The sequence below is a fragment of the Drosophila takahashii genome, chromosome 2R (genome assembly GCF_030179915.1).
Source record: "Drosophila takahashii strain IR98-3 E-12201 chromosome 2R, DtakHiC1v2, whole genome shotgun sequence".
NCBI classification, from domain to species: Eukaryota; Metazoa; Arthropoda; class Insecta; order Diptera; family Drosophilidae; genus Drosophila; species Drosophila takahashii.
The window spans coordinates 27563562-27579638 of record NC_091679.1 but is presented as its reverse complement, the minus strand read 5'-3'; the positions used below and the strand labels follow the sequence as shown (position 1 = coordinate 27579638).

Here is a 16077-nt window from a genome sequence, read left to right as displayed (position 1 = left end):
TCGAGGTTAAGCTGCTTATCCTGCCTAGGGGAAGTGCGGTTAGGACTCTTGGTCTTCGTCCTGCCTTCTGACAGTGATTGGTGCCAGTGTCAGGGATTTATTTATCTTTTAAGAGCGTATTTATTGTCCCGCATTAAAGGTGGGCTTGGAGCGAAACCAGAAACTTAAAGGAAACTCTTGAATCGGCTGATGGTGGAAACTGGGGTCAACTGGCGGATTGATCACTATTTTTGGCCTCATCATACATCTTCACTTTTCATTTGCTCAACTCGATGCGTGTTTGTGTGTGTGTGTGAGTAATCCTGGTCATTTGACACTTTCACTTTGCGAGCCATACAATTTATTTCACTTTTATCAGACATCAAGACATATTGATTTTTGTCTTCGTTGGGCGCCAAAAAAATATTGCTAGCCAAAGGACGATAATCTGCTGGAGCCAACTGGCCGCTGCCCGAAAAAAATAAAGGTTGGATTGGCCTTCTTATGAGGGTCATATGCCTATGTCTCTCGAACGTAATCAAAGTTGATTGATTACGTGAGCTCATCGTCCGGTTGGGTTGATGACATGCTCTGGAACTTTTTTCCCACTCCTTAACTCCCCAACTGACCAAACTCAATCTCGTTAATTTTTAATCATCTTTTTTTCAGACGCAAATTAGTTTTGACATTTTGTTTTGATGTGGGTGCCAAAATATATTAATTAATTCCCTCTGCTCAGGTAAATCCGCTTAGTTACTAACCAATTTCCAAGAAGGCCTTTTGTCCCAAGTTTATTTTGCCTATTTATTTTATAAGCCGCTTTGCGTTGTCTAAATGTTGGGCACTAGACGACAATCCCCGAAATAAAGGAAAATAAAACAAGTGAGACAGAGGTATCCTATTTGTTTTATCATTTGCATTAAGACTTGTAAATGACAATCTCATTTTCATTAAAATTTCCAATATTTTCAAATATAATTTTGTTTCATAATACCAAAATATAAATGTAGTATAAGAAGCCCTTTTAAATTCAATGACAAATATAGAGGTGTACAAAATTAGGTTTTGCAAAACGTTGCATCCCATTTTGTAATTATGTTTATTAAAAAATAAAAACCGCATTAAACTCAATTTACACAAAGCCGAAAGGGAATAAAATTCCAGGTTGGCAGTGGCCTGGGTAATAAATGCACTTGACCTCAGGGAAAAAGCAATCAAAAAGGAAGGCGCTCAGCTGCTGATGAAGACACTTTTCCCGCCTTTAGGACACAAGATAAACTCCACAAAAGGGTGTAAGGAAAAGGGGATTGGCAGCGAGATTCCCTCGCAATCGTGGACGAGTGACAAACTAATTTCATTACGAGCAGCTGGCACCGACATGGACTTTGTCTCTATATCCCCATACCTATCCCCACCCAGCAAAACCCAGTCCAATGAAATCCGGTCATAATGCTTGTAATAATAATCAACAGCCCTAGAGCCGGGGTGAAAACCGAGCTGGAATCCAGAACCCAGAATTCTGAATCCAGCAGAAGATGATAAGTAGACACGGACCTGGACACGGACACTTGCAGCTTTGCGGATCTCCGGCTGGCCGAAAGCAATTGCCCTGGCAAAAATAGAACAATTTCACTAAAAATAAAAACAAAAGCCAGATAAGTGGGCCAGCAGCAGCAGCGGATCGGGGGCGTGGCAAGCTGTGTGTAATATGTGCACAAATTGAAAATAAAGTTTTGTAACAAAATGTCGCACCGGAAATGAAACTCGCAGCATGAGACTTGGCTTGCCATCTCTCTATCTCTATCTCTCCCTTTCTAGCTGTCTCTGTCTGCGGGTAAATGTGTAGCGAAGCGTGTAAACTGGATATAAAGGCAGTGGCATTTGGGGGCGTGGTCGGAGAGGACGAAGGAGCATTGTTTGCCACTATTTCAGGGCAGAGAAGTGAGAAGGCAGGCAGGAGCATCTCTGATTCCGCCTTAGTCTAGGCACAGTCTGCGCCAGTTGAGCCTTTGCCATAATAAAAGATGACATTTTATAGCAGTCATAGCCATGTTAGCAGAGCGGGGAGAACTGAGCAGGGAGCAAGGATGCTCGGAGGATTCTCGCAGGATTCTCGGTGGTTTTGGGCCTTTGGCCTAGCCAGATGCCAGATGGAGGAGCAACCGGCAGCCGGAGGCGAGTCAAAGACACAGCTGCAAAAGTACATAAACCCAGAAATGTCATGTTTATTTTCATTTCATAAGGAAATTGTCTGTCTATATAGTTCTGGGGCCTGAGAGCGAAGCGGAGCAGCACCTGGAAAAACTTTGCCAATAACAAGGAGGAGAACGAACCGGGGAGGTCTAGTGTTTTTTACGATTCCCCCTTACATAAAGTCGCGGCAGGATGAACAATTTACGGCCAGGAGCAAAATTTATAGACCATAATTAGCATATGAAATGGTTAAGTGCACCACAAATTGCACTTCAGTGTAGTGCACATGCGGTTCAACCGGAAATAAAGCGGGCTATATACCTATATTAAATTGAATTCGCGGCTGTTTTGGGGTCGATTTAATGGCACTTGATGTGGGCTTAATCTTTGATGAAAAGTTCTTGATGCGCTAGCATTTTTCTTTCTAACATCTTCCAACTTGCTAATGGCTTAAAGATCGGGCACAAATTATCCCCATTAAATATGCAAATTCGTGAAAACTTTGCCGTAGCTCTTTGCCACTTCGAGAAGCGAGTGCCACAGGTTGAATCTTCCCACACACACACACACGTCGCCTGGAAAGTATCCACTCATCTAATCGCATCGTTAACATCATCAGCAATTTTGCAGTGTCATGGCCCGAACAATGGCCGAAGGAAGAGCCCCATTCCGGCTAACCGTTTAATCATTTTGTCACGCGTTGGCTAAACAAAAACGGAGCTCTTGGTGGTGGGGAATTAAATTTTAGCATATGTCATAAGGGTTTAGCCATGATTTATATGGCGAAAGGCGGCCATCAAATGTCGGGACAGGGCTTGTAATAAAGGGAATTAGGCGATGCCCCAGAGAAAAAGGGGGAAACTAAACGATTTCGAACCGAAGAGCAGATGCAGCTATGCAGAGTACATATATCGGCGGGCAAAACATGACCATTACTCTTCCGTGGGGTCGTGAAAGGAGAATCGCTACAGCTTCATATATCTTCATTTTGGCGGCACTTGCACTGTGAAAAATAGAACAAGATTGCCCTGGGAATTTGGCCCCTTTATCAGGCAGCCAAATCTCCCAGTGTAGTGTGACAGCTCAGCTGTGCACAAATTCGCTTGTGTATAAATATTTATATATTGAAATGCAATGCGAATACGAAACAGAATCGATGGGAATGAATAAGGAGTCGAAAGCGGAGCTTGAGCCGGAGTTGGAGTTGAATTTCGAGCAATGTGCCGCAATGCAATCGAGCTAGACGAAATTGAATTTGCTGCAAGTTGCTCAGGATTCGGCATCCGCATTCGCATCCGGGTCTCCAGCACAGTTTGTCCTATTTGAGCATGCGAAAATGCGATTTGAGCTGCTTCTCCAATCCCCACCCCTCACCCCTCAACTTCCTGGCCAGGAAAAGTTTGCCATCGCTTGTTGTGCTGCCTGCCTGCCATTTTTCCCGGGTGGAAAACTAGAAGCCTGAGCTGTGACAAATCTTTATGCAATGTTGCATGTCCTCTGATTTGCCATGATGACATGCTGATGGAATAAGTGGAGGGACGGCAAACGGAACTAAAACTATGACTGTTCCTCTGGTTATGCCTCTCTATATCTGTATCTGCATCTGTAGCCGCATCTGTATCCGTATCTATATGCCTTGTCTATCTGTCTGTGCCAGTGATTTGCTCGCTGAAGCGTTAAGCACAAAAATTGGTAATGGCTGTGGCAGTCCCGTTTTTGGCAATCATTGCGCAGGTTTTATATCTTTGATGGGTTTTCAGTTGGACCAGGGCCCCAAAATGCCATCGATTTGATATGAGTCTTAAGTCGGAGTCTCATTTTGTGGGAATTTGAGGAACATTACCATTGCTCTTTCTCAGCTCTGTTTGATTAAGAGCTGTTGAAATTTAATTAATTTCTTTACTCTTGCCATTTGGCCTGAGATTTTCAACAAGGGCCCCCAGGCGAAATCAGCTTATACATCAAAAGACACTGAAAATTAATCACGGGACCAGACCCTTTCCTTAAATTTAAACTTGCATGCTCGTTGGCTTTTCTAATTGCATTAATATCGTTATAGGACATGCTTTTTAAAATACAAAATAAACAAGAAATAAGGAAAATATCGGAATAGGTGAGCCCCGCATCCGAAATGGAGCGAGTGGAAACTTTTCATTATAAATTGCGTGCCAGCTGTCAACATGGTGGTGTTGCCCCGGGGCCAATTGAAATGGATTTTAAGGAGGGGAGGGCTAAGGAGGAGTCTTTCCGATGGAATGGCGATGATAAGGGGGCGTGGCACTGGCAGTTGAAAGGCTAATTTTGCACATTTTGACTGACATCCATGAGGAGCAAATGCGTTGTGGGTTATCATTTGGTTAGTCCTTTCGGGGAAGGGGACAGTCGGTCGGCGGGCAGTGGGCGTGGCAGGGCAGGCAATTTCATGGTTAAATGATTCAGAAAGAGAATTACAAAATTAGGCCCTGGCCCATGCCCAACCGCTGCTCCCCCCGGTTAACACAATGTAATTAACTTTTGCGCTACTGCCTCGCCCTCTCAATATATTTGATATTTATTTTGGCCCTCTGGGTGCACTTTGGTCATTCGTCCGCTGACAACTTTGGCTCTATAAAGTGAGAGGGAGGGAGAAGGGGAGAATACGCCGGATGTGCCGGCCATCTTCCCCCGTTGTCCCTTTTCGAGCGGCTTTCGAAAGCAATTTGAAACAAATTTTATTGCCAAAGTTTTCGGGAGCACATGGAAAATTGTTCAAGTGCCACCGCAAACAGAAAGATTGAAAAAAAAGAAAACGAAAAGTTAGCAACCAAGATGCCGCTCTGATCCACAATTAGTCCTACACAAAAGTGTGTTAAATGTTTTGGATTGCAAATAAAGTGAGACGAATTTGCGTGGGAATATATAGTTCGATTGTTGGAGCGGTTCGATATCGCCGTATTTCTGCCTCTTAAAGTGCGGCCTTAAAATCTCTTACAGCTGACCCTACAAAACGGGGAAAACGAGGGGCCAAGTAAGTCCGCAAGCCTCGTTGCGCTTCATGACCAACTTCAATGGCTGGCGCCCAGTGCGTATGCGTAATAAACAAAACAACTGCAGTAACAATAGCCTCTGTGCCCTCTGTTTGTGTGTGTGTGTGTGTGTGTAAGTGGGCTTTATTTAAATTTACAACCAAGCAGTCGGCACTGTTGAGCTTTCCTACGCACACTGGTCATGCCCCTCCCCCCGAACCACCCCCTGGAAATCCCCGAAACGGGGCGGCATGTACACGCCCACTCCCTGGACGCACATTGTGCTCAGTGTTTGGCGTTTGCCTCTGTTGAATAATAAATTGTATTTTGCGGCATTTAAAAGCAATTTTTTAACATTTTTCAATCTCAATGGCAATGCCTGAAACGGCAAGCACGCACACCATCATAAATATCCACAAACACTGGCACACAAGCGTCGGCGATGCCACATTCATATCCGTATACTTACACAGAGAAAAGGCACTTGAGAATTTTTTATAAATATTTTACTTACTAGCCTATTAAATGTTTACAAATTTCAGTTGCAGAATAAAATATTTTAAGAGGGCAAAGGGCCTTTGCTTCAATTGTGAAACAATTTAAAGTATTTTTTCTTTTTTAAGAGGAGAATTTAAAATATGGTGTACTGTATCTTCTCACATCTCAATAAAAAACTTTTAAGTTGAATATAAATACATAATTTAGTTAGGTAAAAAAAAATAAATATAATTTTCGACAATTATTATTGTGATTTAATTAAAGACTTTAATGTAATGACATTTTTCACAGTGTAATTATAGACATGGCAGAGCAGGAGAGGAGTCCGACCGGAGCCCGTTGTGGCACAGTTTTGTCTACCAATTTTGCAGTGAATTGTCCTGGGGATCTCCGAAGCCAAGGCTGTCAAATCGTAGCACCAACAGCCACCTCTCCTCGCACCGAGATGGATAGAGATAGATGCAAATTGGGTGGGGTGTGGGTGTGGGGATGGGATTGGTTGTATAAAGGGGGGCAATTCTTGGCTTAGTCTTGGAGCTGGAGAATTTTCGGTCTGGCTGCCTGTGCATTTAGTTAAGCTTCAAGTGAAGACAGCAACGATTCGGCAGTGAAACAAATTGCAGCATTTAAGTTCCCATCCTGCTGGACAAATTCTGTTCGGCAAGAGAGTAGCAAAACTGGTCGAAAATGTTCGTACTTGTGTGTCGTCGGGGCTGGCAAACAGTTTGCGTAAAGTTTGATTATGTGTGTAAGCCGGCCAGTATTTTCCATTTCAAGTTTCCACACTTTGCATGTGCCAAGGCTGGCGGCCATGTTCGGTACAACAACAGATGGCAATTATTAGGACCGAATTTCATGTCGATCTCAACAGGCCTGTGGAATTAGTTCAACACACAGATAAGTTTTTCTGAAACAAAGGCACGCCGATATAAATTCTCGAATCTAAATATGGAGCAGCTACTTTCACGTCGTCGTAGAATTAGGCACAAAACTGCCAAGAGGTAGATATAAAATAGAGTGTATTTTAGTTACCACCTCATTTAACGAATTCTGCAGAGGACTTTCCAAGCTCTTGCCTGAATTAAAGTGCAAGTCCCTGGAGAGCGTGGGACGACAGATTAAGGATCAGCTGGGCTGCATTTTGCCATCCTCGGACTTCTACAAGAACTCCTTGCGTTTCTACAAGCGCTGCACCAAACCGGATCGCCAGGAATTCCTGCGTATTGGCGCAGCCATTGGCCTGGGATTCCTTCTCATGGGCCTGATTGGATTCGTGGTCAAACTGATGCACATTCCCATCATCAACATTATCATGGACTGAACCAGAATGCTTGAGCGGAAATAAAGTTTCAATTCAACTGCTTTGAGTCGAGAATTTTCTGGCCTAAAGCCAATGCCTTCGGAAACGGGACAAGCTGGTTGGGTTAACCTCAGGGTGTTGACAAGATCATTCCTCTTCCTTGCCAAGGTTTTTCTTGTTCTGATACCCACTATTCGTGGCTTTGTGAGGTATGTTACATTGTTGATTAACTTTATAAAAAGGCTCTAAACGCTAACTTTTAAAAGTCTATAAGTTAATATATAATTTTTATGCACTTCTTTAATTGTTCCAATCATATCACGTAAACACAATAGAAACTCAACGACAAATATGATGTAATCCTGATAATTTCCACTCCAAATCTAAAGTAAATTTATTGTGAATTGTTCGGAATTCCACCTTAATTGAATTGGCTTTTTAGGATTTTCAGTAATAAGCCAGAAAGATACATTTATATTACAAAATATTTAATTGAACTAGAGCAATTTTGTTTAATGGATAAAAATGGTTTAATAAAACATGTTTAATAAATCTAGTGTTCGCTTTAGTGAGTGCAAAGTTCAAATGCCTAAAACATTTAATACAATATGAAAATCTTTTAGTTAAATGTGATTGGAAAGAATTACCAAGTACAATTCTGTCGGCTTTTTACCTTAGTCTATTTCAATTCGCTAGAAAAAACATTAAATGTTGCCAAAAGCCCATTAATGTTACGTTGAAAGCTGTGTGGTTTTGTGGGTGGACACCCAGTTGAATCGAAGTCTTGGGGAGGGATCATATGTGAAGCCAGATTTTGCAGATAGTGACAAAGGTGTAAAATAGTTGCTAGCCAGTTAAAGGTAGGAAAACTGTTCCCTTAAAGCATTTACCACCTTTTTTGGCCATGCTATTCAACATTTATCGAATCAAATTTATTCAGAGTAACTGAACATTTCCAGTGAAACTTTTTTTGGAGCTCGAAGTTGAAACTTGTTGACCAAATCAGTGGACGAAGCTTTTATCTGAGCACTTGCAGCAGCTGCAGAGGGAATCAAGAGCCGGGTCCTTGACGCATCAGTATCCATATCCCATACCCCATATCCCTTGGACGCTTGCATGTGCATTGTCGCATGTGTCTCCATTTGCTGCTGTTATGTTTTATTGATGAGTCTCGCAAACCAAAATTGATGATGCCTCGATGTCCTCGTTCGCGTCCTTGCGGCGCTGCGAAGAGCACAGTCGAGCTGCCTTGTTGTTCCCGCTGTTGCCGCCGGCAAATGGCGAAAATTTATTCAAAACTTCGACGCAGTTGCATCCTTTAACGGCCCGTCCGTGCAACAGGCGTCAAAGGAGCTGATGGAGGGAAATTGACGTGGTCGAAAGTAACAGACAGGCCCTCTCACGGGAAACTTGTAAGAGTTGAAAGTACCGAGATATATGTATCCATTAAGTCTTATAAGCAAAGTGAACAATTTTGTTTTTACCCACTTGTCAAAGGTGCCGGAAGTGAATTATAAAAATTGACTGAAAGGCAAGTTTATAAAAACAAGATATCAGGAAATTAAAAGTCCTGAAAAGCAGCGGATATTAAAAACTTTTTGGTATTTTTAAGGCTATGGAGAGTGAAGATCAAAGAGTATAAATTATAAAAATAAATTTCATGTTTCAACAATCTGAAGAATATTTCTTAAATTGTTTGCTACCCCTCAATATATTTAAAAATATTTAAAGGAACAAAAGAATCTGTTTAATAAATTTTCGAAAGAACATATTTAATATAAATTTATCCGAGGAAAATGATTTATGAAATTCAAAAAATGTTAATATTATTGATACATTGAAAAATTAAATGAAGTGCATTTATTAACCAAGAAAAATGTAAATAAAATTTTAATTATGGCTTAATAAGAGCTGGTGTTAATAATATTTTTATTGAAATTTAACACTGGTATTTTGTTGTGCAATCGCATACTATTTCATGCTGACCCTTGGCTGCCTTGTTCTAGTTCTCTTTTTGATGCATTTTAATTAAAACTGAAGTGCGGCCATTAATTTGCAACTACAAATTACACTCAATAAAACATGTCTGCCACACTGATTTTTCGGCACGAAGCGAGTGAACAAGAGACGGAGAGAAAAAGAAAGAGAAGCGAAATATATGTATGGTTGTGTGTGTGTGTATGTCGGTGAGAGACTGGCAATCAATTTGCACTTTGACTACAATTACTGATTTTCGACACTTCAAAGGATTTTATAAATTGCCATTTGCTCTCAGCCCTCAAAAAAAAGTTCTACGTTGCTTCTCTGACTTTGGCAATTTGTTTTGGCCTTTTCCCTTGCCCTCACCACACACACACACACACAGGCATCCATTCACACCCACACAATCGCACACACTCACACGGACACGGTCACATGTGTTTTTTGTTCTCATCCTCATTGCGCCTACCATGTACAACTTTAATTAACTCAATGTGCGACTCCTGCGGCTAAATGGGCCGGCAGTCGAAAGGGCCAGGACTTGAAAGTAGTTTCTGCGTGGCAAGAGCAAAAGCAATGGCAGTGGCAAAAGGATCCAATGAGTAAAGTGATTTTTTGTTAGTTTGGCATGCTGCAAATTAGGTTTCGGATGAATGGAAAAGCTAATGAGGGACACCGAATCGGGCTAGACAAGGTGGTTAAAGTTAAAGACATTCTTGCCGACCAAAGTTGAAATTTAACTCGGCCTTTACTTCCAGGAGGAGGACCTCCAACCCACCGCCTACTCTGTATTGTAGGCCATATTTTGGCTTTGCAATTTCCATGCAAAGTGGAGATACACGCATAAAGCGGAAAACATTTTTACACATATGACTGACGCTGATTGCGTTTGTCACGTCGGCGAAATAAAATTGCTGGGCGACCCCAAAAACTGACGGCTAAGCGAACCCGAGAGGTGCCCAAAAAATTGGGAGAAAAAGCGTAAGAGGGTGATAAAGTGGAAGACTCCTGACGATTAAATACCCATTGCTCAGTATTTAGTTATGTAACTTTTGTTAAGAGCATTGAAGTTGTCTTTTTTTGATAATAATCCTCTAACATGGATTTTTAACTTATTTTAAAGGTGGCTAAAAGTATGCAGCAGTATAGTTTCAATAGCAATTTCCAAGAGATGCTTTCGAGGACAATTATTTTTTCCTAGCATACTTTTAGGAAACATTTTAAATAATTTCACCATAATTTCTTATAAGAAAACTCTTGTCACACATCTTAGAATATTATGTATTTTTTATATTATGATGGACGTTGATGCACTACGAGCAGTACAAACAAGTGGCCCAACGATACCAAGCACGTGCTTGTTACGCGCGGGACCCTTTATCAATTAGGGCAAAAATGCGAGTTCGCGAGGAAGATACATGAAACAAATAGAGACGGGACATATAAAGATTATAAAGATTATGAACTAAGATTGAAGCAAATGAGATAAAATTTTAGTTTTTAATACAGGGATAGATGTAGAAGTGCAAATTAAATGATAAAGATTGTTATAATTATTACATAGAACACGAAAGGGCTCATGCAGAGTAAAATTTGATGTACATCGAGGCAAATTAAGAGGGTAATAATTTCGTGTTAGTCTAACGGGAACATTAAAAGTTAAACGGTTTACCAGTTCTACAGAATCAATATCACCTCTTATAAGATTATGCATAAAAATAGTACCAAGCATTATTCTACGGTTTTCAAGTGTAGGTAAATTAAGCAATAGTAATCTACTCTGGTAGGAAGGTAGCCTTACGTTTTGATCCCAGTTCAAACTACGAAGGGCAAAAAGGAGAAATTTTTTTTGCACCGACTCAATACGGTCGATGTGCACTTGATATTGTGGACTCCAAACTGAAGAACAATATTCCAAAATAGGACGGACAAGGGAGGTAAATAATAATCTGGTTGTATAAGGGTCATCAAATTCTTTTGACCAACGCTTTATAAACCCAAAAACACTCATAGCTTTGTTGACAGTCAGCATTATGTGGCAGTCAAATTTAAGCTTCGGGTCCAGAAGAACGCCTAAATCATTTACTGAATATATACGGTCAAGTGGCAAGTTCTGAAGCAAATAACTTATAAATGTAGGAGTACCCCTATGAAAGGTCATTACGTTACATTTCAGGCAGTTCAAATTTAAGAGGTTATACTCACACCATACTTGAAAATTATCAATGTCTGATTGTAAGCCAAAACCAGACTCTATATTATTGTATGTCAAACAAAGCTTAACATCATCAGCATACATTAGTACGCGAGAATTTGTTATGATAGAGGGAAGATCGTTAATAAACAAAGTAAACAGCAAAGGGCCTAGATGACTACCCTGGGGCACTCCAGATGTCACGCGGATCATTTTAGAAGCAGCGTTCTTAAATATAACCCTCTGAGTCCTACCATTCAAATAACTTGAAATCCAAGTTAAAAGATTACATGGAAACCCAAGCAAGTCTAGTTTGAATAAAAGAAGAGAGTGGTTAACGGAGTCAAAGGCTTTACTGAAATCTGTATATATAACGTCGGTCTGCATTTTATTGTTAAATCCATTAATTACAATAGATGACAATTCAAGTAGGTTGGTGGTAGTCGATCTTCGCTTAACAAAACCGTGCTGACACGGTGATATTAGCGAGGAACATAAATGTTGCAAATGAGAGGTGATAATACGTTCAAAGGCTTTTGGAATTGCCGACAATTTAGAAATACCTCTATAATTCTGGGCATCCATCTTCGCACCCTTTTTGTGGAGTGGAATAATGAAAGAGTCCTTCCAGATAGTTGGAAAAACTGATGATGAAATAGACAAATGAAAAAGTTTAAGAATCGGTTTACAAATGGTTGAGGCACAAAACTTAAGCACACACCCGGGGAACAGAACAACCAATATACCCCTCTACCTTCCTAGTAACGGGTATTGCAAATCGGCAAAAGAAAAGCCTGCGAGAGATCCCGGATCCCCGAAACCCCGTGACTTTTTTTTGTTGTCCCCGTGGTGTTGGACTCTTCTGGCATTCTACTTCTATATATATGCACACCTCACCCCGATGGTTTTGTGTGCTTTTCTTGCATCTGCGCCAAAATTCGGGTAACGGGAGCGGAATTGCAGTAAAATCGTCATCGATGAACTGGGCGACCTCTTTTACGCACGAAAACAACCACACACACACATACGCGCACGATTTGAGGTCTCATCCGTCCAGCATTGCGTATACGTAACGTGCGCCAGCCGATTGTCGCAGTTGCGGAATATTTGCATAATTTAGCGATTGAATTTTATGCTCAAAAGCAAAGCGCAGCATCTGCTTCTCCTCTTCATACATAAACGAATGTACGTCAGGCGGAAAAGGAGGGTGGAATTGAGTCGCTCCATCCATTTTGCTTTTCATATATTAATTATATAATTTTTGCTGCATTTGGCCGTGGCCAGGAACTTCCGAACAGCAGTCTGTATCGGCATCGTCATTATTAAGCCGATGATGAAGATCACTCTTGCCGGGACATGGACAATAATTGCATGCAACATAATTAAAGCCATTAAAGCACTTAAGCTGCCGGAAAACCCAGGACATGGCATATGGCCGTGGCTAAAGGCAGGCGAATGGGAGGGGGATATAAACGATAGAGTGGCCACTGGTCGAGTCATGTTTGCATATGCATAATTATGATGAAAACACATTTAAATGCATTTAATCGGGCGCATAGCCAGCCTCGAAGGGGCAGAGGAACATCAACCGGGAGGAGGGGGACCATCGGCGAGGATCGTGGTCAGTTGGTTTCGGTCGACCTGGTTTGGCAGGTGGCTTATGGCCACGGCCCACTGAAAAGGCTTTTAACGTTTATTGGTTTTTATTAAATATTCCGTGCTCATGGCGACGCCGCCAGCATATTAAATTCATAGAAAAGGATTGCTCAATTTATTGGGCTTCACTCAAAAGGCATATTTAAGTTAGATGCTGAATGGAGTCAACAGTTTGCTTTAATTTACTCCTTGAAATACATTTCTTTTTTAAAATATAGTGACCATAGCCTGTTTTGTTCTTCTGTAACTACAAATTGAATTGAATAAATCAAAATAAACAATGAAGGCACAAATCAATGTATTTGCACAAAAACTTATCCTTTAGGACATTCTCAAAATATTTATTTTATATTTATTTTTTGTCTACTGACTTTCACTCTTTTTCGGCCAGAGATAGAAGAATTTAATACTCCAGAAATCAAGTTTAACAAATAAATGAAATCATTTTGCATCAATGCAATGATAGAAAACTCAAACCTCGATTGGCAGAAGAAATTCGTTTGTTGCTGACCAACATTGAATCATTCGGAGATTTCTACAAAAAGTTGTTTGTTGATTGGCACAGTCAGTGTGGAGAAAATCCCATTCATTGCTGGTGATATTGAAATATTTACTGATTTGCCTACTGCAAATTATGTATGCAATTTAAACAAAATTATTTATGTGCGAAGATTTTTCAAATATTTATACCAGGCTAACAAAAGTGCATACAGGGACGCATTTATTTTTATTTGTTAATATGTGTGTTCGGTATTTGTGGCCATTTTTCGGCCACCCGTTGTTTGTCTCGACCGGCCAGAAATTTAATTAAATCTCTGCGAGGCATTTCAATTTCATTTTCTATTTACACTTTGTGACAATTTTTACGCGTCAACTTCTTTTCTGGTGTATCTTTTTGTTTCGGGGCGACCCATTGTTAGTTTTTTTTCCTTTTTAGGGGCCTGGAGTGTCGGACCCTCCATAAATGTTGCATGAGGCGCACTTCCCGTTTCCTGTAAGCGCATTTCGCTTTCATGACAAAACAGAAAAAGGCCAACTGAGGAAGCAAAGATTTTTGGGTGGCTAAGCAGGAAGCTCAAACTTTGAAGTTGCCGGATGCTGGGCTGTTGTTTGTTCTTTTTGACCCACAATCGAGTTGCGGAGCAGTTGCCCGGCCAAAGGAAGCCGGCCAGAATACATGGTCGATCCTGCGGTAGGCTCTCCAGGACTGCCCCTCTCAATTGACCCATTATCAGTGGCCCGTGCCCGGAAAACACCTGGCCAACATCTGCGGCGGTTTCAATTACCCGCACTTCCACCCACTGTCACCTCGCACTCAACTTAAATATTTATAAACTTTATTAATGTGTGTGAGCGTGAGGCACCTTCGAGGGAAAAGCCAAAAGACAAAGAACCGTGCAAAACCAACCGGGAAGACCGGGAAGAAAAGGAAAAAGAAAAATACAATTATAATTATTTATTATGCGACAGTTTCCACTATGGCTATCTGCGTCTCTGCGGCTCCTTTGTTGCACTCTCTGCAAACGAAAGCGAAACGAAACTGTCGCGAGCGTTGGCCATAAATCATTTATGCAGCAGACCCGCACACATACGCCAACAAACAGTCAGACAGTCAATACACTGCAGGAAAATTTATAAAATAATTTTATTCACAATAAAAGTTAAAAGTGGGGGCCATAAAAATCCTCTGCGTTTTGAAATCACTTACAAAGACACCTAAAAGTATGCTCTACAGAAATTAATTCTCCTTATTAAAAATATATTATTGCATACTTTTAGACACCTTCAACAAAAATATTAAAATCTTGTCAATTTTATAAGAAATTAATTTTTTAAATTAAGCGAATTCTTTTAGATTATGTTCCATACTTAGCTTATTTTCAGTGCCTTGTCTCCTTTCTCAGTGCAGGGATATCCATACGCATGCTGAGTATACAAAGTGGCATAAATCAACTTACACTCGCACACCTACACCCATCACTTTCATGGAGGATTGGGGACGGGTGCGGGGTCTCCAAGACGTGCCTGCAGTCATATGCAGAACTTGCAAAGAGTCCTGCCCCGCTTTCTCCCAAAGTAAAGACGCTGCAGAAAAACTGGAAAACTTACGCGCTCCGCTTCGTCGCCTTTCCATCCCTTTGCTTTTCCATTCCATACCATTCCAATCCCATCCCCCTTTAATTTTTTTTCCTTTTCGATGCATGTCAGTGCCTTGTGTGTCTTTTGATAAGCGCACTCGAAGCAACAGAAAGTGTAGCGCAGCATAAGCTGAAGGCAGGGGAAAAGAAGTATAAGTTTCCCTCGTTTTTTTCGGAGTTTTTTTTGTTTTGGCTGCTTTACGCCAAGCACTTTATTGGCAGTTGCTGAAGTATGCAGCGCAGTGTAAGTTTGCTCGTTGAATTTAATTTCTGGCATGTGTGCAGGGGGTTAGGGGCGTGATTAGATTGCTTTTTGCGCAGGGAGATGGGGTTCCATCTTTAAGCAGCAACTGCTCATGATAGGATCAGAAAAATATGAAAAGGAAATTTATCTTTTTGGCTGCTTAACATTTTACGGAAAATCTTTAAAATAATAGAGCAATTTAACGTAAATTTTCTTATTTATGATCTACGATTCTGATTCCAAACCGATTAATATTTATAAACCTACTTTTATACCTATAAGGATTTTCGTTTTATTTGAAGATATTAAAAAGTAAGTTAAATTTAAAATAAAAATCATAATATTATGAAAAAATGAGTAGCATTTTTTATAAAATCTAAGTCGAAATTGACTAAATTTAATTTTTTACTGACAAGGTTCTTTGTAAAACAATTTGTTTTTATGTTTTCCCCAGCTTTCTTTACATTATTATTTAAAATTCAATAAGACGGATATATTTTTAATCACTTTTATTTTTCGTTACCTAAATATATGCAATGATTTTGACTGCTTTTTGCATAAGCGTACCCCTAGTATACTGTTTTCCCGGGTTTCGACAACCGACCAAAATAGCATTGGCCTGAGGGGTAACCATGTTCACCTTTTTACATCCTTTTCGACCAGGGCGCTGGCAAACGTTTTGCGTATGTTTATCCGAACTTCCGTCGATTTACAAAATTATAATTGCACTCACCCATGGGGAGGTGGCAATTTCTGGCGGCATGTGGGGGCACTTTTTGGGGTGCAGTGCACGGTACGTTTACAATGCACTTCCGCCCCATTGTTGTTTTGCATGTTGACATGGCGCAGGCACCGCCAGCGAGGCAGCCAGACATATTACTCATACGCCG

The 16077-nt window shown here is 40.7% G+C and overlaps 1 protein-coding gene across 1 annotated transcript; it reads left to right on the top strand.

Annotated features, from left to right (window-relative positions):
* Positions 1-6515: 6515 nt before the first annotated feature.
* Positions 6516-7042, top strand: LOC108055941 (protein transport protein Sec61 subunit gamma). Its single transcript, XM_017139521.3, has 2 exons — positions 6516-6676; positions 6732-7042. The coding sequence occupies exons 1-2, from the start codon at positions 6624-6626 to the stop codon at positions 6994-6996; spliced, it is 318 nt and encodes a 105-aa protein (XP_016995010.2). The 5' UTR covers positions 6516-6623; the 3' UTR covers positions 6997-7042.
* Positions 7043-16077: the final 9035 nt, after the last annotated feature.

Excerpts from the sequence above, each read along its gene's own strand:
- LOC108055941 (XM_017139521.3), top strand. The coding sequence starts at position 6,624 with ATGGAGCAGCTACTTTCACGTCGTCGTAGAATTAGGCACAAAACTGCC. Across the intron at positions 6,677-6,731 it reads AGGCACAAAACTGCCAAGAG|AGGACTTTCCAAGCTCTTGC; the intron begins GTAGATATAAAA and ends CGAATTCTGCAG.